Source organism: Mizuhopecten yessoensis, unplaced genomic scaffold (assembly GCF_002113885.1).
Source record: "Mizuhopecten yessoensis strain PY_sf001 unplaced genomic scaffold, ASM211388v2 scaffold8537, whole genome shotgun sequence".
Taxonomy (NCBI): domain Eukaryota; kingdom Metazoa; phylum Mollusca; class Bivalvia; order Pectinida; family Pectinidae; genus Mizuhopecten; species Mizuhopecten yessoensis.
The window spans coordinates 11,433-36,503 of NW_018407597.1; the positions used below are offsets into that span (position 1 = coordinate 11,433).

General features: G+C 34.9%; 1 protein-coding gene and 1 long non-coding RNA gene across 2 annotated transcripts in view; one reads left to right on the forward strand and one right to left on the reverse strand.

Moving 5' to 3' along the window:
* The first annotated feature begins 1,111 nt into the window (after positions 1 to 1,111).
* On the forward strand, positions 1,112 to 3,315 carry LOC110456163. Its single transcript, XR_002463562.1, has 3 exons — positions 1,112 to 1,440; positions 2,694 to 2,729; positions 3,199 to 3,315. It is a non-coding gene; the product is annotated as an uncharacterized LOC110456163 (long non-coding RNA).
* A 5,994-nt stretch (positions 3,316 to 9,309) lies between these two features.
* The window catches only part of LOC110456172 (transmembrane protein 2-like), a 29,132-nt gene continuing 13,370 nt past the window's right edge, over positions 9,310 to 25,071 (reverse strand). The window contains exons 3-25 of the mRNA XM_021506744.1: positions 24,595 to 24,814; positions 24,152 to 24,315; positions 22,991 to 23,153; positions 22,230 to 22,403; positions 21,485 to 21,709; positions 21,274 to 21,378; positions 20,894 to 21,066; positions 20,432 to 20,504; positions 20,064 to 20,203; positions 19,715 to 19,845; positions 19,413 to 19,482; positions 18,576 to 18,710; positions 17,953 to 18,082; positions 17,531 to 17,594; positions 16,984 to 17,160; positions 16,054 to 16,237; positions 15,391 to 15,606; positions 13,700 to 13,905; positions 12,990 to 13,160; positions 11,478 to 11,637; positions 10,284 to 10,346; positions 9,889 to 9,970; positions 9,310 to 9,617 (exon numbers count right to left, since the gene is read on the reverse strand). Coding sequence (XP_021362419.1) covers positions 9,616 to 9,617; positions 9,889 to 9,970; positions 10,284 to 10,346; positions 11,478 to 11,637; positions 12,990 to 13,160; positions 13,700 to 13,905; positions 15,391 to 15,606; positions 16,054 to 16,237; positions 16,984 to 17,160; positions 17,531 to 17,594; positions 17,953 to 18,082; positions 18,576 to 18,710; positions 19,413 to 19,482; positions 19,715 to 19,845; positions 20,064 to 20,203; positions 20,432 to 20,504; positions 20,894 to 21,066; positions 21,274 to 21,378; positions 21,485 to 21,709; positions 22,230 to 22,403; positions 22,991 to 23,153; positions 24,152 to 24,315; positions 24,595 to 24,814 — 3,228 coding nt within the window. The 3' untranslated portion in view covers positions 9,310 to 9,615. The remainder of the gene's footprint in view (positions 9,618 to 9,888; positions 9,971 to 10,283; positions 10,347 to 11,477; positions 11,638 to 12,989; positions 13,161 to 13,699; positions 13,906 to 15,390; positions 15,607 to 16,053; positions 16,238 to 16,983; positions 17,161 to 17,530; positions 17,595 to 17,952; positions 18,083 to 18,575; positions 18,711 to 19,412; positions 19,483 to 19,714; positions 19,846 to 20,063; positions 20,204 to 20,431; positions 20,505 to 20,893; positions 21,067 to 21,273; positions 21,379 to 21,484; positions 21,710 to 22,229; positions 22,404 to 22,990; positions 23,154 to 24,151; positions 24,316 to 24,594; positions 24,815 to 25,071) is intronic.

The following is a 25,071-nucleotide window of genomic DNA, read 5'->3' on the forward strand; positions in this document are numbered from 1 at the left end:
TCATAAGTGTAATGGCTGCTTTGTTGTCCCTTTCTAGACTCTTAATATGAAGACGTGCCATTTTCAACAAGATTATCTTGGTTTGTTTCATCAATCAGCCAGAAATCGTTTGTCTTTTCGGAACGCTTGGTCTTATTCTCCTTGTTCTTGTAGATTGATGAAACTATGGTAGAAACAAAGACAAAATGTATACATTGGTCCTTGATAAAATGCAAGAAGAATGCATGATTGTCATCATAAAATCAGCAATCGACATATATGCAAGTCCTTGAAAACTGAATCAAAAGTAACATATAAACATTGTAGATGAAGAAGCAGGGATATAACTACCACGATAAGGGATATTCAAAATCAGAAAGTTGAAATCGGTATTCCCTATGTTGAGAGCATGGCAGTGGATGTAGGTTCTAAAGATGTGTGTTACCGTTGTTCTTTATGTATTGAACAGAGTTGCTGCTCAACCCTACTAACTGATACAAATATTAGACTTTGATAAATAGATACAACCAAAATGATGTGAAGTACGTCAATTCTGATTCTTTATATCTGCTAATTACTCTTTTTTTTATTCTTGCATAAGAAATATGAAATACCTAAATGTAAGTCATACAAATATTGTAAATTAAAGTAACACATAGTTAAGGACAGAAAGGTTTAGATGATATATCGCGCTGATTGAAATGACATCAGTAAGTAAGATCCCGTCGAGTGAGTTTTGAAGTCTCACTATGCTCTAAGCTATATTTTATTATGATACTTACCGAAAGAGAAAAAACAGAATTTATCCTATTTTAAATTTTAATTTCAAATAAGTATTTATCAATGCACTATTATGTGCACCAAGGTGTACAAAGTATGTATGTTTGCAAGTATGTATCAATTCACACTAGTTTTGAAAATATTGTATAATTTCTTAAACGTGCACGTACATCACCCTATAATATACGTCACGGATAATATTCGATTAGTTGTTGAGATGTGCGGTTGACACACCTGTCCAATCCTTCAAATACCATACATCTCATACTATCCAACATTCCTATCAAACTGAAAACCTTTTGACCTCTATTTTCATTGGACAATTATGTGGATATAAGCGGGTGAAAAGTACTCGAACAGCATCAGTCCTGATCATGCGTTCGTTCGTAGTCACCGCGTTGGCAGCTGCCATAGTAGCCTGTCTGGCTCTGACTGTATCAGCGGGGGGCTATGGGGGACACCACCAAGCGTACGCTCATTATAGACCGCCACGGTATGGCGTCAGGTTATTCCGTCAACGGTATCTTGTCGACCCAGGCAGCGGTGGCGCCATCGGAGGCGCCTCACTATATGGAAGCCAGTATGGATATGGAAGCCAGTATGGATATGCTCAAGGAGGAGGACTTATTGGCCAAACCGTCAATACGGGGTTTAATCTTATCTGGATTTTAGTTATTGCTGGTACGTATACTACATTACATAGACCAATATCATTTTGTATTTATTTTTCGTTACATAGACCTTAAACAAACTTTATTTAGCATTGCATAGACCTAATATCAAGTTATCATTTAGCATTACATAGACATAATAACAAATTCTCGTTAAACATTAGAAAGACCTAATGTCAACTTGTTATTTAGCCTTACATAGACCTAATATCAAATTTTCAATTGGCATTACATAGACCTGATATCAAATTGTTATTTATCATTACATAGACCTGTTTTCAAATTGTTATTTATCCTTAAATAGACCTGATATCAAATTGTTATTTAGCATTACATAGACCCAATACCAAATTGTTATTTATCCTTAAATAGTCCTGATATCAAATGGTCATTTAGCATTCATAGACCTAATATCAAATTTTCAATTGGCATTACATAGACCTGATATCAAATTGTTATTTATCATTGTATAGACCTGATATCAAAGTGTTATTTAGCATTACATATACCTAAAACCAAATTGTTATTTATCCTTAAATAGACCTGATATCAAATTGTTATTTAGCATTACATAGACCTAATATTAAATTTTCATTTAGCATTACATAGTCCTAATACCAAATTGTTATTTATCCTTAAATAGACCTGATATCAAATTGTTATTTAGCATTACATAGACCTAATATAAAATTTTCATTTAGCATTACATAGACCTATTATCAATTTTTCATTGATCAATATATATACCTAATACTATTCCGTATTAGATGAATCTAAACACTCTAGCTTGTTGAATAGTTCACCATACCATATTTCAAAAGAGTGCTAGATCTTAGTTAGTACCAACCGCAGCGGCCAATGCAAACAGCATTAGGTCAATTGGGGGAAAAGATAATCATCTGAAGAATCCAAATGACGTAACAATCAATACCTGTTCATAAGAGAAGATAACTCTGCAATACCCAAAGACGGAATATAGACATTTCGAACGTCAGCTGAACTGTTTACATGCGACTATTACAAGATAGACAAAAACAGAGGGCTCGTCTAAAAGGAATATTTATTTGAGCTCTGATGAATAATCATAACATGTAAATTCTTATTCAGAAATGTTCCTTGTATAAAACGAGGAATACTTTATCTTGTTAGGAAGAATAAACATGAAGCAGAATGTCTTACTTTTGTAAAACGGTGTTTCAGACTATCCCCAACATAATAAACTGAAAACAATGTTATTCTTTTTTTCAATGTTTTCTCTTCCAGCGATTGCCCTGTTCATCATTGGCAGTATATAGAAAAGTGAGTATCGGACGACTCCATATTAACTATCCATAAACGTTTCCTACCTTTCCTCTCTTCTATTTTTTTCTATCTACATATATGTACTTTCTCTTCCCGGCGATAGCTCCCTGGGTTTCAAAGTTGCAAGAAAATTGTCGTTTTAAACGAATAATTGCCACAAATCTTGATTATATGATAAAAATTATCTTACACTCGTTTTCCTTTCATATGAGATTTATGAAACTTGTCACGAATGTTTCATTTTAGCTCGCCAGGGACTCGCTAAATTAAAAAAAATCTTAGACTAGTTTCATTGATCTCATATGAAATGGAAACCCTGGTAAGTTCCTATGCAGTGACATGCACATGAATGTAATGCAATAATTACTCAAATAAGATAAACGATACCAAAAGAGATTTTTGGAAAATGTAGATGCGGTGTACACGCACCTAGCTTTTACTTATGTTTGCTTTGTCTTTGTTTCAGGAGTAACTTGATTCTGACTGACTGACACGAACTCCCAACACAATGCTCCTGTTTTGCACTTCTACTATGTCGTTGCTCCTGTTTTCCAATTAAACCTTTTGCTGTTTTATCATTTAATGCTATTTGTGTTGATCTGTGTTATTCCATTCATATCTGTATATATTAACGTTTTAGAACGTCAAATAATTCGAACTACCGATTTAAAGAAATATTAAAAGACTAGAAACGTTTAATGGCTGTGTGATGAAGTCAAGAAATTTTAACCAGAGGAAAATTGTTTACTGCCTAAACTCGAGGCGCTGCAAAACTTAAGACCTTAAACAATATTTAGCATTTATATTCTTCTATATACCACGTTCCGTTGCCATGATGAACTAATTATCATGGGTTGTCAGTATGAGAATCTCAAAAAGATGTTCAGGTGATCTGCGTAAGAAAATAGTCCGTCATGAACGAAGTCAATGACGATAAAGTTGTTATACAAATATTTTCCTGTAATGTATATAGTGTTTTTAGGTTCATGGTATTCCTCTGCACAAATCTTCTATTTGTTTACGTTCGATCTCATGATCGATGATCATTGAGCCTAGAAGTCATTTGGAAAATATGGTCCTTGGTTGACTTTTAAAGAATGGAAATGCATATGAGGTACATATTGTAGTATTTAGATGACCAACAGTTCATCACACCCGGTTTTAGGGGATTTTTGAGAGAAAACAATGTCATCGCTCGGATAAAATCTCTAGTCTAGCTGTGATTGACTCTCGATTATACCCGCGTACTCGCGATGAGAAAAGTGACATCACGACAAACGCTATATCACAGTGTGATACTTATAAATCCAGATTGGTCCCTTACTACGTTATGCTTTCATTATTAATTGTTTTCCAAAACCTGACTTATAATTCTTTGCACAAGAAACCGTCATTTCAATGTTCATGTTAATATACCGCTACATTAGATATATGGATGTCAAATTGAGTATGATATATATACACCTATATACGGAGGCACGGTAGTCTTGTGGTAAGTTGTCGGGCTCGTGACCGAATGGTTGTGCGTTCGAGTCACGTAACGGCAATGTGAACAAGATACTTTACTCCGCTTGTTCAAGTCTACTCAGGTGTAAATTTTATGAGTATCTGGTTTGGCAATTCTGGACAAGTTGAATGCTATCTGTGAGCGCCTTAACGGCAGCACCTGCTGTATGCTCCCAAGGGAGTTGATAAGGATATTGGCTGGTTGCAAAGGCCCTATTACCACGGATAATAATTTGTGAACCGCTTTGAGACGACCTAAGCCATAGGTTGTGATAAAGCGCTATATAAGAACCTCGAATTATTCTTATTATTATATGTGTGATATATTTACGCTGTAAAACACAAAAAGGGTATCTATTTTATGCGGTTATCATTTCCACAAGTAGCTGCGTAAGTATCCCAGATATCACAGATATGACCCTACTTTAAAACATGAAGATATTGATGTGATATATTATGCTTAATAAATAATAAAAAAAAAACACTGTCCATTTTCGTTCTCAAAGGTACTACCGGAGGGGACTATTTGTTTGCGTTCAGTCAATCAGTTAGATTCACTCACTCGCTCACTCACTTACTTGCGTGCTCGCTGGCTTCGACAATCACTTCACACAGAGTACAAATAATGATAATTACCAATAAAAACGCATATGTTTATGTCATGTTGTACAACGTTTGCGATACAAGAGCGCCATAGCTACCTTATGTAACCACTGCCGGAAAATACTCGTTCCCAACTGAAACATGTACTTCCCAAATATTATTGTGAAAATATTTCTCAGTGCTTTTACTTATGCATGTCATGATAAAAGAATTCATATTTGCATAATTTAGAATAAACTTGGTATTGATTCATGTTGTCATGTTTTGGAATGGTTTTGCTCCTGAAAAGTATTCAAAATCTAAAAAGCAGTCATGCGAAAGACCAACTAAAGGATTTGAAGGCAAAAAACGGCCCGAGGCCTACATAGTCTTTTTCTTCTTTTATTACTTGATGAAGATGAATTGTAGATCTTAAAAGAGGTTTTCCCCCCGATTTTGTTTCCCTGACATCACTTCAAGTATGCGAAAATATCCGGTTTTAGTCTTAATACCCAGTTTTCAGAGATATTTGTTGGCAAGAGAGCGGGGAAAACCCTAAAGCAGATATTTAAATCAAGGACGGCCTAGTGCAGTGTTCTTCTCTACTGGCGATCAACACTTACATACATATCTAGTCACCTGGCCTCATTTTCAACAAGTGAAGTGAATTTACTCGACCTGGACCTAAGCTTTCTGCACCACACACCTGGTTTGACGAAGAAATGTACTGACTTAATGATAATAATAATATACAACATTTATATAGGGCTCTATATAATTTATAAAAATACTCTAAAGGGCTTTACAATATATGAATAATAGTATTAGTTATAATTGTGAAACAAAAACAAAGGCTATCAATCACTTTTATATTTTTAAGCAAGCAGATAAACAAATAAAGGGTGGTATTTACATGACGTCTTTGCAAAGATCCTAAAACGCAGACGTCTTGATGTCCCTCTTGAATTTGGACAGGGTATTTGACTTTGAAATAGCAGATTTTAAGCTATTCCACAACGTGGCCGAAATCCTCCCTTAGCATCGGTTTCCATAGGTCACAGTACGAGGTTTTGGGACACACAACAATGATTCTGACTCCGACCGCAGTGATCGTAACGGCTGATACAGGATAACAAGCTGTTCCATTCAGTGCCTTGTATGTGTACACCAAAATTTTGTACTTCGACCTGTAACGTACAGGTAGACAGTGCAATGCATATAGCACAGGTGTGATGTACTCTCTCTTTCGAGCACGAGTAACCAGCCTTGCTGCAGTGTTCTGGACCCTTCTGCAGACGACTAGTTAGCTTGTCAGATATACCACAGAGCAGGGCGTTACCTTATTCCAACTGAGAGGTAACAAGTGAATGCACCAAAGTCTTTCATGCATCTGCAGTTTTAAACGTCCGAATACCGCCGATAATCTTGATCTGGTAGTAACAGCATTTGGCAATAGCGTTCGCTTGTTTCTTCATGTTCAGTGAACTATCAAAGTATACACCTAGGTTTTTAACAGCTGGTACAGTCCCAATAGTTTTGGCAAGTCTCAATAGTTTTGGCAAGTCTCAATATTTCTGACTTGGATAATTCGAAGTATCTTACCTGCTTCATAGATCATATGTATGATCACGTGATTTATGTGACATCTAAAGAGGTCAAAATGATGAAAGCAATAGTAATGATGCTGTGTATTGTCCGTAATGTCCTTATCTTGTAAACTTCGGTGTATCATAACGGATAAATACAAATGCATATGAAACTGTTCTTCTTCTTTCTCGTTCTTGCTGCTCATAAGAGACAAACAATAGTCTTACTGAATACAATATTACGTTTGATGACCTTTTAACTCTGAAGAAACGATTGAGGGTTCAACATGTTTTCACAATATTCTTCTTGCTTCCTCTCTCTCTGTATTACGCACTTTATAAGATAGTTCTTCTAAACTGTTCATGATGACATTTGGAAGCTAGCTGGGAGATTTCGTAAAATAATTGATGATATGGCACAAATTCGTCTCTTCAAGCCTGTTTGTACGGATAATCAAGACTCGTCAGTATTGCGGGATTTCATGAAAGTCAATTTTGCCCACAAAAAGGTAGATGTCATGAACATGAGTGATATCCTGCATCAAAGGTCTGTTGGAGATAACATTCCACGATACTTACAGTAAGTCTAAACCCTGTGAATCCAAACTACAATAGTGGAATTTAGATGACTGTAGAATATCTCCTATTAACATTATTTTTTTAATATATGTAGTTGTATGCTGTTAACTTAAAGTCCGTGCCCTTATGTTTATGCTACCAAGCGATCACTGCATATACAAATGTGTTGGAGCCAAGTGGATGAAAAGGGATGACCTGAGGGTGTTGTTACTGCAGTATAAATACACTTATGAGCGTAGAGATAAATCAATATATCAAGTTATGCTTATTATCATAACAGCAATTAAGTGTCAGTGAATAAATAAACAAATTCATCGACAGCCAATCAGAAATGAAAACTGCCTTCGTTTATTTAACAGAACAATTCGAAAGTTGAGAGTTTTTACCAATTAATGATTCTGGCGGTTATTTGAACTTTGTTTCGTCGCATTAGAGAGAAAATGAGTCACATGAGTGTTCCGTGCGTGTGCTTGTCTTACCCAGGGTGGTGCTGGGCTATATTCTCGATCTATCATAAAAATAAAAAATAAAAAAAAGTTGTGTACATGAACAGTATCCTTTGCTTAATTTGGACACCTATGTTCATTCGCAGTTAGTTGTGCATACCAAGGATGTAGCTGTTTAGTGATAGTGCGTCCATGCTATAGATCGGGTAGACCGGTCGGGATACTTTACTGATACTCTTTTTTAAACCAACCTTTATGAATAACGGTCGCTACCTTTCAAATACGTTTCCGTAATAACGATTATATATTGTACATGTATACTCCTTCTTGTAATTACCCATATAAGAGGGTATTGGAAAGATTGTTACACAAAAAGTGTGATAAGCTAGTATTTCGTATAAGTATAAGCAATAAACGAGCATGTGCTTGAGTAATTCCTTTACGTCTGAGGAAGAACGAATATGAAGATATATCAGTTAGAGGTAAAACTGAAGACAAATGTTGTGTAATGGCTTCATTAACAGAATGTCGAACATCTGTGATTTAAAACTACTGTGTCCACACAGTAACCACGAAATATGACGTTTGAAAATCAATTCACGAGGAACTGTTTAATAAATATCAAAGTATAATTTTTGATAAACATATGCTTAACGATTGTAATCCCACGAAGATACTACCAAAGGTATTATTTTGGTTGTTAAATACGAAGATACTACCAAAGGTATTATTTTGGTTGTTAATACCACGAAGATACTACTAAAGGTGTTATTTTGGTTGTTAATACCACGAAGATACTACTATAGGTATTATTTTGGTTAATTATCAAGTGTTCGGTATCTGTCTGTTAATTATGTAAACACGCGGATTTCACGCTATGTCAACAAACTGATGAAGATACAACTAACAACTTATTTAAACATTTGTAATTCCTGTGTTCTTAAAACACTGAATGCCGATTGGGTTTTTTTTGCATGATTTTGGAAGACAGTACAATTCTACGTCATCAGGAAATTTTCTGATCGTTTTTGTCTAGATTTAATGTCTATAAAGTGACTGGAGTTTAAGCTTATGGCATTTTATGATTATTTTTACAATAATTAAAAGTTTTTTTGTTGAAAATGAAGACTTTATTCTTTACTACTGCAAACTTTTTTCTTCTTAACTGTACGTACAAGCTACCTGAACATTCTGAGAGCAGCATTTCACGTGCTAAAAATGATAAAAGAATTTTTCAATAACTTTAATGTTGATACAGTAATCTTAAACAAATAGTCTGATGCGTTGTCATTTGAAAAGCATGCCTATATTCCCTGTTCATTGATGAAAACTAGATATGTCCAGTCGTACGAGATGACTTAAGGTTGACTAAAGTTTTTCACTAGTAACAAAATATTAGAAGTATTCAACCAGTAAGGAGTTATTCAATATCCTCTATTTACAAATATTGATGCAGAATCATACCTTCACACACACACACACAATGTATTGATTTCTTTTTCAAAAAAATAGTATGCAAATACAAGCCTTTTTTTCTTTCATTTTTTTTAATAGAAAATTATAAACTACTGATGATAGAAATACATGAAACTGATATTTTAAACCGATAACATGTCAAAGTATATATGTAAACCAACAGGAGTTTAGACTGAAACATTGCATCTGTTACAATCCGACCATGAGAATCTAGATTGTTTATAATTATAATGATAAACAACATTTGATATAGCTCCCTATCTAGCTAACATAAGCCACTCTAAAGCGCTTTACAGTACATAGATATACAATTAATACAAATAGCATATGCAATAATCAATACAATTTTTGGGGAGTTCGCAGAAGCTGCCTTATCAGGCACTAACTACAAGTCATATGTCGCCTGGCTAATATCTCCATATGTGTGTATGCCTGCGTGAGTGTTTGAGATGTAATGTTATATTATCAATGCTTATATTGATATCTATTAGAAAAAGGTGCTTTGTTAGGGAAATATGAATAAGACGTTATTATTTTATCTTTATTTTAAGAATATGATACTTCTTAATGTTCTTTACAAGAAAAATTCAACTGGTAAAGACGTTGTATCAAAACATTTTAAAAAAATAGTAAATACTATCGTATATCCCATCCGTTTATGTTTGTTCTTCAAACTACATCTGAGAATTGTCGACATGTGGGCAGATTTCCTGAAAGAAATTTGTATATTAGAAAAAATAGCAATCTTAAAAATTACGATTCAAAATTAACAATCTTAATCAAAACACAAATATATCAAATTCAGTATTACATCATCGTAAATAATCAAATATATTGGAATGGCCAAACAGTATTGAAAGCAGTACTGAGGGTGGCCACTTAGCTGCGGGTAAATTAACACAAGAAAGTATTTTTATGAACATATACATTCATTTTTAAAGATGCTAATATCAGAATTAATAAATTTGAAGTTCTTCTTACATTTGTTTGTTTTAAGACAGCAGTTTGTTCCAAGACTAGGTAATCTTGATGGAAACGGTCTAGACGCACCAGCACCGACATCCTATTGATGACAGAAGGCAGAATAGAAAACATGCGTACACACCATAAGCAATATAGCACGTATGTTTGAGTGGCGAACAGTCAGTCAAAACTGTACCGTATAGAGTGTTTGACTGTCTGTTTGCTTGTGTTTTGCGTGCTGCTAACACATGCCTTAAACAAATGTACCTAAATCATATTCCATTGTTTTATCGTATATATGATATAGTTTGAAGGTTATAACACGATGAGGAAAATGGATAGAACGAAAAAGATGAAACCTGACTTTGAACAAAATCGATGGTTATGTCATCACACTAAGCTTACTGACTTACTTTTGGCGGTGTTAATTCTTTTCCAGTCAAGATTTTATCAAATGCTCCTTTCTGCTGCTCCGTCTAAAATTATGATTCGTGCAACTTTAGTTTCAATATTGGAAAGCACACGAGTGGGAACGTTGTTACAAGGACTATACAGATAAGAGTTTTTAAGTGGCTCTATATCAAGTTAAGAGAATAATAGTTGATTTATATTATCTTTTAATTACAGCTTCAACATTGCCAAACTATATCTTTTCAGTATTGTTCTTGAATAGGTAAAGCAAATCGTTGCAGGAATAAAACTTAAAAATTAGCGGGACGCTCAAGTTGTTCTACAGTAACATTCTTAAGTATGTCTATTCTACTTCATAAAAATTACAAGCAATCAGTTTTTGCTGTTTCATTTGTTGTGATTCCGCTATAGTGATAAAATTATGTTCGGGTTTAACTTAAAACTAACGAAGCGGTTGTTCTCCTTTTTAGGACCTTATTGAACTCATAGATTGACATGACAAAGCAAAAGAAGCTTCACCTTTCTCGACAATTATACTTGTTTTATTCCCTTTGAATGTTTTCATGGTTCTTTATGTAAATCTTTCTTTGTTCATATTCAGTCCAACTTTTATCGAATCTGTCGTTCACACTTTAGTATTCTCAGGGTTTTTTTAAATAATTTTTTATCACATATTGTGTTACTTCTCAAGTGTGACGTCACGGCCGAGAAAATGTATATGAAGACATGAAACTCCAAGTCGGCGTTGACCCGAGAAACTATTTGTAAGGGCATCTCTTAAAAGTAGATGTATTGTACCATTACGTTTTTATCCAATTTTACTTTGGGTTCATAAAGATTAAAACTTTATTTTATAATCACAATGATATACAGGTAGCAATTTTAATACAGTAAAAGTCAAAATATTCGAGCAGCTAATATAACTCTTTCGTCTCTCCATAGGTTCGTTAAGGGGGTTAAATATAACGATTCAATAGCGTTATATCTTTATAAAAAGATACGCATTGCCTCTACACAAACCATTGTCTAGAACGTAACTTCATTAATATACTGTAAACCGGGAAATTTTCGCACTGTCAATTTTTCGCCCTTCGACGATAAAATCCATTTTGGCCCCTATTAAATTCGCCCTTCAAATTTGATTACTAAATAACTAATTACTAATCGAAATTTTCAAGGTGTGCAGTATGTATTACCATTATTTTGAGATATTTTGGATATGCTCTCGGCCTACAATCGGCATCATTAAGGTCGCCTGATATAACAGTTATCTGTACCACCGGGCACAACCCATTACAATCTTTCACCGTTGTCTCTGTTCGTCTTGTTAAACTTTGTAGTTGTATGAATAGTAATCTGAAAATAAAAATAAAACACATTTAAAGTCAAATCTGAGTAAAACATCACTTGTTTCAATGATAAGGGCCGTGCATCAAAATAATAAGTTTCATGATTGTGATATACATGAAGAAATAGTTATCAAATACCGTACAAAACAAATGTATTGTTATGATTATTTTCATTAGCAATTTTAGCATTGAGCAATTTTATTTGAAGTTTCGTATTTTGTTTGTTTATTCGAGCTTAAAGTGTGTTTATATATATATCTTGTTATTAGAAATGTCCGAAATCCTAAATAATCACAGCAGAATCTAATGCAACTCTTGCTATTTTATTGCATATCTGTTTTGAAAGTCCAAATAGGCTACATCGATGTTATACACAATTACAATGCGTTTCGATATATTTATTTGAATATTTACGAATGCCTCTTCCATAATTCCAATATCCAACTTTTTTTGGCATCCTAGCACCACATATGTCACCTGTAATCATGTACTCCGTCATATCCAATAAATTGTGTAAGCACTTCCTTGACACACAAAATAGTTTAAACCCGTTAGTGTGCGGGTTTAACTGTTGGTAATTTCTTAACCTGAACTGGTGAAAGATTTCACCATAAACTGTTTTTGGATACTAAGGGATCCGATCCAATATAGGGGAAGGCAAATATGCATTCGATTCATTAAATAATTCGAGTACGTGTAAAAGATACAGTCTAGAAAACGCCGAATTTGTATATGTGATACTAATAGTTTCAATTAAATGTTCACGTAGACAGTTCACATAATAGAACATACAGACAGGTAAAGCGGTGTGAGACACTTCGGTTACAGGATCTGGTTCTACTACGTACACTATATACCACAACTTAATGACATGGAGCATATGTAATTCTGTATACGTTATCTGGTACAGTTTACACCTTCAGAATGGGTATCGACATTCTTGTCTACATTTAAGGACTCGCACAACTAAATCAGACAATCAGCAAGTGATTTATACGATTGTATTCCCTACCTACCTAAACTTTGTTCCGGTAACAGTGCCTCTGAATTTGGCCTATAAACTTCCGATTGTCAACAACAGAAACCTTAAATATTAAAGTTATTAGCTCAAAAGTTAATTATAACAGATGGCGAATTATAAAGTTGTGGGATCGAGTCCTTAGCATAGATAAGATCATTCTTAACCAGCCCTATTTAGACTTCGTCTTTAGCCATTAGGTCTACAATGAGCAAAAGGATGTTTCCTTACTTGTATTTCTAGACATTTCTAGCCGTTATTGTAAATCCAGACGCTCACCGAAACCATAGACAGTTACTTAAATCACACGCCTAAAATGCTTAACACTCGGTATTGCTTACCCGACTTCTTTGTCCCAGTAATATTGCCCGCCGTCTGTTTCATTTGATAATACATCGGTACTATTGACCGATGTCCAGTGTGATAAATCGGCTCGCCACACCGGTGCCCACGACTTGAGGTCAAACGTCGCATCTCTTGGTAAGCACACTCCGATTTGAACAGGGTAGTCCCTACAACAAATTAATATTATAGATTAGTGAAAACTTCGAAAAGGTAGCGCTACTATTGTACCAACCATTACAGCGATACCCTAAAAACATAGTAAATCTAAATGATAGGACACGCAAACTAACAAACAACATTAAATATATTATTTTAAATATAACACAAAATTTAGGATTAACAATGTATTAATATATATATCTTAAAATATATGAGCGTACAGTAAGCGTGTATACGATGAATACACAGTGGAGCATTTCGGTTTTCAGTTTCGTTGGTACATGAATTCGTTGATAAAGAGTACCCAATCAAACGATTGCTTCATATCAAACTTGTGATTACTTCCCGGTGCTATGAATTCGTTGATGATGATTACCCAGTAAAGCAACGAAATTTAAATAAAAACGAGAATTAGTGATTTCACAATAACTTAATTAGGGTTAGGATGTCAAAAACGTCTCTCTAAACGCTCTAGATTAGCCCCACCATGGCTGGTTCATAACACAATATAAAATTATAAGATCAACACAATTTACTTATAATTTACTTTTCCACCCCAAGTCCTTCCAGTACAAACTTGCGAGGTACACGGGAGTTCCAATGAAGGGTATAGCTATAGTTCCCACCGAGCACAACTAGGAATTGAGGGTTGTACGCGTATTCGCTAATTGTCTCGCTCACATCAGACAGGTCGTCACGGACCAGGATGGGAAGTATGGCTTTGTCATCGACATTTGGAACATGAAGCATGAGCTGTAAATACAATGGAAGTGTCGTGTTTTCAGCATGCTATCTTTAATTTTGTTTATGTTTGTTATCTTGTATAACGTTTTTAAGCGTTAAACTGCAGTTCATAAAACTACATGATTTTATTCTAAATTGAAAAACAATATTATTGTGAGCATGTATATATTAGTTACTAATATCTATTCATAGTTCGTCTTGTATCAATTCACTAAACTTACCGTAATCGCAAGCCTAATATAAACTAATCCCCGACTTCCCCCGAGGCCAATTAAAATTGCTTTTAAAAAAAAATGCAATCAAACAGCTGCCTATTGTATCGATCGTGTTTGCAAAGTTTTAAAATATCGGTTAGGGAGTGTTTTGGACAAAGGTAATGAACAGAACATGAACCAGAAAAGGAGTTTAATTTTCATTAAAATTATTAAGATTATTTGACTGAAAATTATGTCAAAGAGTCGTACAATGGTCAGACCGCATGATCAAATACACCCATTCAATTCGTTTTCGAGTGGGGTATAATACATGTAACTATATCGTTCTAACATAACGTTGAATCCTATTTTATTGATTTTACTGTGAAATAAGATATTTTCGTAGGTCCAAAGTTGTGTGGTTTCCTGACAAAATAACATTTTGTGGTTACATGAATTCGTTGATAACGAGTACCAACTTTAACGGAAAAACGCTTTGTATCAAACTTGTAATTATTTCGCGGATAAGGATTACCAAGTAAATCAACGAAATTAAATATCCCACGGAAATTAATGCTTTCAGTGTAACTATAATTCGGTGTAGAAATATATCATCCACGCTCTAATAAACAGGGTTGTTCAGGTTTACAACACAGTTACCAACTCTCTATCAGTTGGAATATATGAAGCCCTTTTAATTATGAACAACCTGATTTTTAAATGTAATTGGACAATAAGCAATTTAATAACGCTGAATCGTGGCGTACACAACTAGTTTCATTTTGGCCATAATTCAATGCATTGCAGACTATACATCAAATTAAAAAACACATTGGAGATGTTTTGTTTTCTTTTTCTAAGTTCATTCCCATTGACATGTCTGTTATAAATAGTGATACCACAGACCGACGACAGACGGAAGCATGATAAATGCGATGGTACAGAGGCTAAATCAAGGAAGCTACAATATAAGGATTGAGCGTTCGATTTCTACCTTATATTTATGTGTAAAGTATACCTATAAATACTTAAAGATATATGTATACTGAGTAAGCGATGTCCACATTTCGACAGTCCACTCTGTCTCATACAGACATGAACATGATTAATGCGCTTTATATACCCAACTATCCTACCACTTATGTAAATGGAGCGGCGGTCAACTTCCTGTTTATCGGGAAACGCTAGGTAAAGGAAATATTATCTTGCATATATTTCATTGTCAGCTTGAGGTGTCAGTTTCAATATGCCCACTTTATTCCAGATTATCGGACACACAGTCATGTTAAAGTATACCCACCTTACCATACCTATGGGGACAAATTGCCATGTTCCAATTACTACGGTACAGACAGGAACCAGTGGTATAAAATGGGTCTGGCTTCACCACCTGTGTGCCTGGTAGTGAGGTCAGAGACCCATCCGTGTCCCTACAGGTGGCCCCCTGGTCTCCAGCGTACTTAGCATAACCTGCCTTCTTTGCGTTACCGTCATAGATCCGATTTCCCATCCTTACCTGCGCGTGTTAAAGTTGTATTTTATGCAATAATCAAACAAGTTTATTACACAAATATGATTTCAGAGGGATAGGAAAACAAGCTTATATCATATTTTCTTTCTTCTCCCCATAATTATGTTGTTAGCTAAAGTTATTAGCCTTGTTTTATTTACAGCTAATTACGCTCTTTACATGGATATTCACAGAGTTACCTATTGCAACGACGCTGAATTGAATGAAACTGAAACTCAATGCAGTGTTACCTCTAATCACCGAAAAATTGTCTGAATAGTTTGGGACATTCGTGTGAAAATGATAATTTTAATACCTTAGTTATTAAGGCCAAAGCATTTGCATACGACAACCAGTTCTTTACACTGAAACATAGTGTGCATGTATAATAGTCCATATGAAATGGAAACTGAAACTAAATTGAATAAATGTCATTTTGAGACTAAATGTTACCCCATCGTTGAAGCCAAACATTAACCTGGACACGGAAGTAACAGGGGAGCTTGGGAACTTGTTTTGAAGCTGGAAACCAAGAGCGCTCAAAGTATAATTAGGGTTGACTCCAAAACCATCGAACCATATGTTGTGTAGATGGACAGGACCGTCATAGACCGTGAACCCCATGACAGGGTGATGTCTGGAGGAAAACAAATAGAAGAAAACAAGTTTTGGATATACGGCGGAAGGATTATTTGTCCCATAGTTCACATTATCTTGAAGCTTAATTTTTATATATTCTACACAATGAATTGGCAGTTCGGTCATGTTAACTAGAATGTCGCATTTTTAATAATTGCTGAAAAGTGAAATAAACAGTGATATTTTGGAAAACCAAAGAAAATCATTTGGAAAGTATTCTAGCACATCGTATTTTTTGTTTAAGTAGGTACTTTAACTCACACAATTTAAAGATGATTTGATCATTTTACAATGACAAAACGACTTAGCAATTACGCATTCGAATTCCGGGACCTTTTTAACCAATGTAAACTGCAACCACACATCAAACTAAAACAATCATGTCAGCACTATCAGGTATCACACTTGATAGAGGAATTTAAATGCATAGTGGATATCGCAGGATCTTGGAGTTCGAATACGTATATTAGACTTTAAGAATACATGACATGTATCCCCAAAACGACAGCATTGACATACGTAAAAAGGAATGAATTAAGTTCCTATATTGTCTGAAAACAATCTGTACGAGTCCTTTCTCACACGTCATGTAAATATAGGTCAAATGCAGGTAATGTCATGTCACATAAGTGAGCATAGTCAAACGTTTCGACTTCCATCCCTTTCATGATGACTAACATAAAACTTGTCCATAAACCTGTATGTTTGGAGATTATGTTCTGTATATTTTTATATTAATCTTACATATCCCAGGGAATTGGCATTGAACGAGGCATTGAGAACCACTGCTTGTTTGATATGTTGTACAGCTTCGTGTCATCGCCAATGTTGGCACTCTCCCCGATGATCACCGAGTCAGATAGAAATTGAACTTGATCTCCATTCCTTGCAAACGTTAGGGCCTTCGCACTATCTGAAAACCTTGAAATTGTTAGAATCATCAGCAAGCCTGTTTGAGAATCATCTTATCGTAAAAATTATCTTTAAACCACTATCTCGAAAATTCAAATTTCACTTTAATAATTTAGCAATCGTAATTCTTTTTACTTTATTGTTTTATTGTAAGATTTTGAACATAAATAATAGTTTAAAGGATGCGCTTAATTGGCGATGATCTTTGGAAGATATAAATGACAAACTCATGACTTACATTTTGACTTTTATTAATAAACTAAGAACGGTATTTTGATGGGTAAACTTCCGGTTAAGTTTCGATGCGATTAATTTGATCAGATTTTGACATTTTTGAAAAACAAATTATAATGAGTTTTTAGTGTATTGATGAACTTACGATGATCTTGTGACGCGTATCTGACCTCCTCGTATCCAGGCATTATGCATGTTATTCTTGTAGCCTACAACACAGGATATATTACGGCTCAACAATGAAATGCATGGTTAGTTATTCAAGAAAAAGGTTCCATTGCATTAATGTGCTACATGTAATATGCAGATTTACACGAAAATATTCGTTATATTGCCTAAAATTAATTATTTGCCATTTATAATCAGCCAGTTCCTTCTGTTATTCGATCTTTACTCTTGGGGAAACGTTTTGCAACAGAAACTGAAATGAGTTAATTTTTATTTTCATTATTTAATTTTGTTACGTTTGAATATGAATTTTGTTTAAACGTTTTAAGTGTACAAACTTTGTCTTCGTTAAATGGCAAGTAATTGTCTGTTCTCGTAAACACACAGAAGTAAGCTTACATGTTAATCTGTCTATGATTACTTCTTTGTCGGGGGACATCTCATTCAGGGGGTCTTCTTTTGGTTCATATCCATTGGTGGAACCGATGGAAAAATTGGCAAGCAATTTCTGGTCAATGTTTACTCCAAGCTATTATGAAACATTGTGCCGTTAGTGATTTTGAGTTTATGATTAAATTTAGGTTTGACGTGTTTTAAGTGTTGTGGTACGTGTTTAATCTGTAGTGATACTTGTTACATCTGTAGTGGTACTTGTTATAATTGCAGCGTCACTTGCTATATTGTAATGTTACTTGCTATAATTGTAATATTACTTGTTAATTGTCTATCTGAAGTGTTACCTGTTATGTATGTAGTATTACTTCATGAAGCTATAATATTACTGGTTTTATCTGTAGTGTTACTTGTTGTATTTGATTTTTACCTGGTATATCTGTATTGTAACTTGTTATTGCTATATTGTTCCTTTTTGTATCTCAAGTGTTACTTGTTGTATTTGTAGTGTAACATGTTATAAAATAGATTACAATATATAATATCATAGATGTATTACATTTTAAGTATATTGCATTTTCTACTGTACTTATGTAATTGTAATACGACGGAAGAGAGTGGCCGGTTACCACATAGTTGGAATGGGCTACGTTGTTACTGAACTCCACGAGAGCCGTCCGACTAGCCTCGCCCTTTGCCATGAACCCAAGCCCTTGTGAAAGTCCTACCGGCGAGTCAGGGAACACAAACCAGAATCCAGTATTCTATAAGATAATACTTCGCTCAATTAGTACATTAAAAACGAACATCTAAATAAATCAAAACGCTTTAATACAGTCCTTTACTTACGTTTCCTTGAAGCGTACTGCTCCTTCAACACGTCTACTTTTACTCATGTTACTTTAAATATCTTCCGTTATTTATTAAACTTTTATTGTAAATGATTTTTATTTCTTTGGTAAATTATCTTTTATTTTATTTTAGTTTTCTTTCATTTCCCCTGTGAGTTTCTTTTATACATTTCTCCTGTAACCTACCTACATTTTCGCCTGTATCGTAGGAACATTTCGTGTATCTTGCTTAAACTTTATTCTTGTAACTTAGGTTTCTCCTGTAGCTCATTTATATTTTATCTGTAACTTTTTTACGTTTTCCTTAATACGATACCCAAGGGGAAAACGAATTGGTTTTACTAAATCATATTTTAAATAAAAAATTGTTAATATTAAATTCAGAAATAAAGGGTTCGTTATTTGTTATTTAGGGAGGATAAGACCCCGTTGTCAGGAATGTACCTTTACTTGACCAATCCAATCATACACGGCTTACTTTTTTCCACTCGTTGAAAATAAAAACATGCACGCATTTTATTTTTCCGATAAAACTATTTATCTTATGTATTAATCATATGTGTCGTGTCGTCACTAATGAGGTAGAATAAGCAGTAGTATCAAATATGTACGAACCTCACTCCCAGCTGCCACATTGTTACGCACGAACGTCAGAGGGTTGGTGATCCAGAACGTCGACGGAGATCTGACAAAGAAAATAGACTTGCCTACACAAATGATTTGTTCCCATATCAATATGTATAACGACAAATAAGAAAACGCTATAATTTTAATTTATTTAAGGTCAAGTTTCAGTAATACTTTCTTCAAAATATTATTTCATCAGCAACACATGAATATGTGGAATAGCAAATATAAAACGCTGTTTTTATTGAGGTTTGCTAAAATTCGATTAAATGAATTTTCGGTATCCTTACACATCTGCTGGAATGAGGGATCCTTTCCTGGTGCTTGCTCCAAGGTTGCCATCTAATACCGTCCTCTTCTCCCCACCATCTTCGATATAAAAAGCGTGCCCAAGACAGTCGTAACATACATTATCCTTCACCTGTATTAACACAAATTACCTTTGGTGTTTTAAGAATGTTGGGCGTAGATATATTATATAATATGCAGGCGACATGTTCCCAGCGTTTGGTTTATTTATAAGTAAATACAGCTTTCAGTTTCGGCTTTATTCGTTTATAACTGGCAGACAAACGTATACCCCTTGACTTTCTATTTCTTTCAAAACTTTTTATTTCTGAATTCGTTCTCATTTCCTACCTGAAGCCCATGTGTAGCATGGACGACAACACACCTGGCGAAGGTATGGTGTATGGAGTTGTTGGCGACGTACGGCGGGTTTGGATACCTCACATGATCGTCCACATCCCCGGACATGTGGAAGTGGATAGGGTATCTTCCTGGCAGACAAACATTCACAAAAGTAGGTAAAACAATATTGAAGTAAACTTTTTTACTGGTTAATTATATTTATAAAAATGTCATTTACATCAAATGTCTACCCAAAAGTATGGCACTATAATAAAGTACAATTTGTAATTAAATATAATTTAGTTGTGGGAGGTGAGTATTACCTTTTTGTCTTTTTCTTTCACATAATAACAATATATAAAACGTAATTTACTTACTTAGTTCTGTTTGGGATCCAAAATGTTTTATCTCCACGCCTTCTATATGAACACTCCAAAAATTTGGTTGTATCTAAAAACCAAAAAAAAGGTGCAATTACTTGTTTGTGTGTTTTTTCGAGTCTCGAAGAAAACAAAAAAAAACATAAACTGTTAGTTAGAATATGTCATATTACTCTTATCTGGTTTAGTTGTCATTTAACTATGACATGTTTATCATACCTGGTACACATGAATGGTTAGGGTCATTGAGTAAACATATCGATTCATAACGTTAAGTAACATTGCTTCGTGTCATTTAACGCCGAACTCGTGATAGCGTGTTAACAACTTTTCAAAGGTAAGTTTTTAGTATTAAACAAACATTCGGTAGTATCTTTTATCGAATATTCATATATCATAAGTCATTTATCTGAATTAATATCATCTGTTAATTCACGTCGCCAGAATTGAATTGTTTACCCTCAAATGTGCTCCGAATGTATCGTAGGGATAAGCGTCACAGTTGCCGTTCTCTGGGGGACAATACTCGGCCATCCGTCCCTGTAGGACGATGTTACGAGACAGCAATGCCACCTCCCCACGACAGTCCACGTTGTTTATCATTTCTCCCCAGTGTGTGTACTTAGTTTCCACTACAAAGAAAGTGTAATATAACGATAACCAATATTTAATAGCTTAAACTAGACTTCACAAAACGACTTTGATTAAATATTGATAAACTGTATAAAAACTCGAATCATGAAGTTCTGCTACCAGACAATATCTCATTTTTATTTTTATTCCATGGAGATGCGAGTTTGAGAGCGGGTTATTGTTTAGCTCTTCAATGAGGTACATACAATAAACTCTCAGCTGATGGGTACTGCACTCCAGACACGGCACAATTGTAGCCTCCTCTGCTTGTTTCCAGTTAAAGTCAGTCGAGGTCAGCACCACTGCATCTCCTGTCAAAATTACAACATTGATAATTTAATTATAGATTCTAACTTCAAGATAGCTTATCAGACGATTCCATAATCTCTTCGACACTGCAGCATTAGTTCTTCTTACCAACATCCCAGGAAGTGACGTCATCAATGACGTTCAGCTTTGGGTAGGCGTAGTCTGTATCCAAAATACGAAGGTCTATGTGCGATTTCCATTTCTCTGTCTTGTCGATGTAACTTTCTACGATATATATCCGTCTCCTGTTCCAATTCGTACATTTTGCTGATATTTCGGATACTGTACTCGTCGATCCGTTGTGTTTACGTTCTATCGTAAAAGAAGGATCGCCTACAATGACAATTCAATGATGCGTTCATGATCATTATAAAAATGGAAAACATTAATTTGTGTTATTGGAAAACATAAATAAACACGAACTCACATGCGTCTAATAACACTAAACGTAAAGTGTCAAAAGTCTATCTCAAAATGACATATTTCGTTAACAATTAGAATAATGTTTTGGAAGAGCTGTTTAACCTTCCGCACTACATCATGTGAAATGTTGCAAAGAATCTACTATAGTTTCATTGGCTAAAACCTTGAATGGTTTAAAATATCTAACTACATTGTGGGTCCAAATGAAAGGAACAGAACCTGAGCACGTACAGTACTAATATTTATAAAACCTACTTCAGAGAAATATGTATATGAGGTACCACATATCATTTATCGATGTATTTATTTTTATACGAATGGATGAAGATAAGTAGTCTATATTTCGAATATGTAAAGAAAGATGTAGTCGAATACAGTAAACATATAATTATTAAATATGCAAGAATATTCATAGTGAACAACTTCTTACCGGCTTTCGCTATCATAACATAGGCATCGCCATCCTGTACCGTTCGGAATAATCCTTGCCCGCTAACGGAACCAAACGCAAACTCCTCCAGCTCGTCAAATACCCAAGACAAATCTGATGTGTTCACCATTGAGTGTTGCACGGAAAGGAACAAGAGTTTACCGGGAGAAATACCTGAGAGGAAAAATATATTGTATAAGTTGTTACAACATTTGATATAGCGCCCTAGCTAGTTAGCATAAGTCACTCCGAAGCGCTTTACAGTACATATTTATACAGTGTATCAATCAATTCAATTATCATATACGTTAAGAAATACATTAATCAATACAATTTTGAGGAATTTGCAAGAGCTTCCTTATCAGGCGCTAACTACTAGTACTATAACATCTGGCTAATATATCCCTATGTGTGTATGCATGCGTGTGTGCTGGAGATGTATTGTTTTCTATTTGTAGTGGCCTGGGACCGTGCTTCCAACAGCATCTGCTACAGCATAGATAACGCAACACTCACCCAGGCCATTTTATATTCCACCTGGTTTGTTGGAGTTGTGTGGGCAGGAGAAAAACACTTTCTCTGAATATCCATGCGTAGGACGGCTGCGGGGATCGAACCCCGGCCGCCTGAGTGGAAGAACAGAGTGTTAACCGCTCGGTCAATCCGCCCATTAACACCTCGATGGTATGTTTACATAATTATGTTATTTAAATTGATCCTCCTATACCATCGACCTGTTCTGAAACATGCGAAATGTGTACCTTTCAAGAACGGCCGTACATCCCGAATGTGATAGTTCGTCATCTGTTCATTCCTGCCACTCAGATAGAACATTCGGAACGCCTCCACTTCATCTGTCATTGGATCAATTACATAGGCTCCTAAACCTTCCATCCAATCGTCTTTCTTCCATAGATGACTTTCCTATAAACGCAAATAATACTTATACAGTATACATGACTTGTTAAAATTCTTTATAAGTGTGCGTTTAATTTATTATTTGTGATGATATGATCAGCTAAGTGACATATTATGGTGTCACTTGACGCGTAACTAATGTTGTAATTTGACTTTGGGGATGATGTATTACTCCTTTTTTTTACTTTTTAGGTCCAACTGCGTGACTCTCCTTCAAATATTTATCTATCACAAATAGAAGTACATGATCTGACCCACAAACAGGCATCTTTTGTTTTAAAGGTAAGCATGTTACCTGTTCGCTATGTGTATTCAGTTCCTCTCGTTCTGTTCTTGTGTAACCTTATTATGTTGATGAGGCGTAGAATTAAAAATAAACAAGCGATATTTAACTTAACTTCCTTACACACTTTTGTGTCTATGATACATGAACATACGATATTATATATTATGATATTAAGCACAAATATGAGTTTAACTTAATTAATATTTCAGTCAAAGTGAATCTTTACAAATGCTACAAAAGGTCATCCTCTCACAAATATGGCTTATCTTTCTTTGAATCTTTTTATATTTAACATTTACATCTATAAAGTTTTATTCAATATGCTTCCACCTACTCTTTACAACGATAGTAGGAGCCGTCCATTTGGTTATATTAGTTTCCTTGACATTAATTATAACTATCATGTAATGATATTATTCATGATAAAGATCCTTCATGGATTATTGGGTAATTTGAGACTGTTATTACAGTCGTTTTCGCTTTTTAATCCTCAGTGTATCACTGTATTAACAATGCCTTCTCTCCTTCTGGTTAACTTAGGGCTGAAATAACTTTTATGTTTGCTTCCTACTGTTTACTGACTGCATCGACTGTAATTACAGTCATGTTTTCTTACTGGTTACATTATCACTGTTATAACAGTACAGTCTGTCCCTGTTGGCACCCTACTGGTTAATGTAAGACTTATATCAAGTTCTTTCTGTCCCTTACCGGTTACCTTATGACTGTAGACATATCCGTGCCCCTGCGTTAGTTTGGGCACCGTTCTGTTAAGCTTTGTCCAGGACACCTTCTCCCTTCCATGAAGTTCAAGTATACCACCACTGTCCACACCGATAAACTTCTCTCCAAAACCAATTACGTCATAGTCACCACGCTTACCTGTAAATACGTCAGGATATATAATTGTTCAATCAAGCATGGGGTCCGTATAACATGTATAGTAAACTTTTCAGTATAATATTTTGCACTTGTGCGGAACACAGTTTTCTTGTGTATTATAGTGTATATATCCAGCATCATACGTAGTTCTATTAACGCTTAAATATACTAATAAGCTATCATGGTTTTCTTTCCCCTTATAACGGTCAAATACCAGTACTTGTGTAATTATCAGTGTAAAATTAACAAGGGAGATAACCTGCCTCTGTCATAGCTTACCTGTAATGGTGATGATAGTCCTACCACCATACTTGCAGTCCTCCGATCCGATGTCCATCCGCCCCTGTACGAGGAGAAAGCCCACGGTCAGGTTGACACTCCCCGTGGGTTTCCATACCAGTCTACCACCATGAGATATTGTCACACTTGTTAAGGTTGGCGGGGTGATATCCAACAAAATAGCTGTATGCACCTTCACTTCCTCCATAAAGCTGGGAGTCTTAATGAGGAAGCAAAAGTTCCAGTTTATAACATCAGTAATTGAATGGTTAGGCTTTTCGAAGACATTGTTTTCCTATGAAATATTTAGCAATACCTATCCGGGAACCCATTCTTTGTTAATACATTGATATACACAGTATCACACGGAGTGATGCAACAACAGTAGTGAACTGCTTGTGAATCCCTTCAGGAATATATTTCCATAATAACAATGTTTGTATAGTAACAAAACAATATCACACCATACGTCAATCT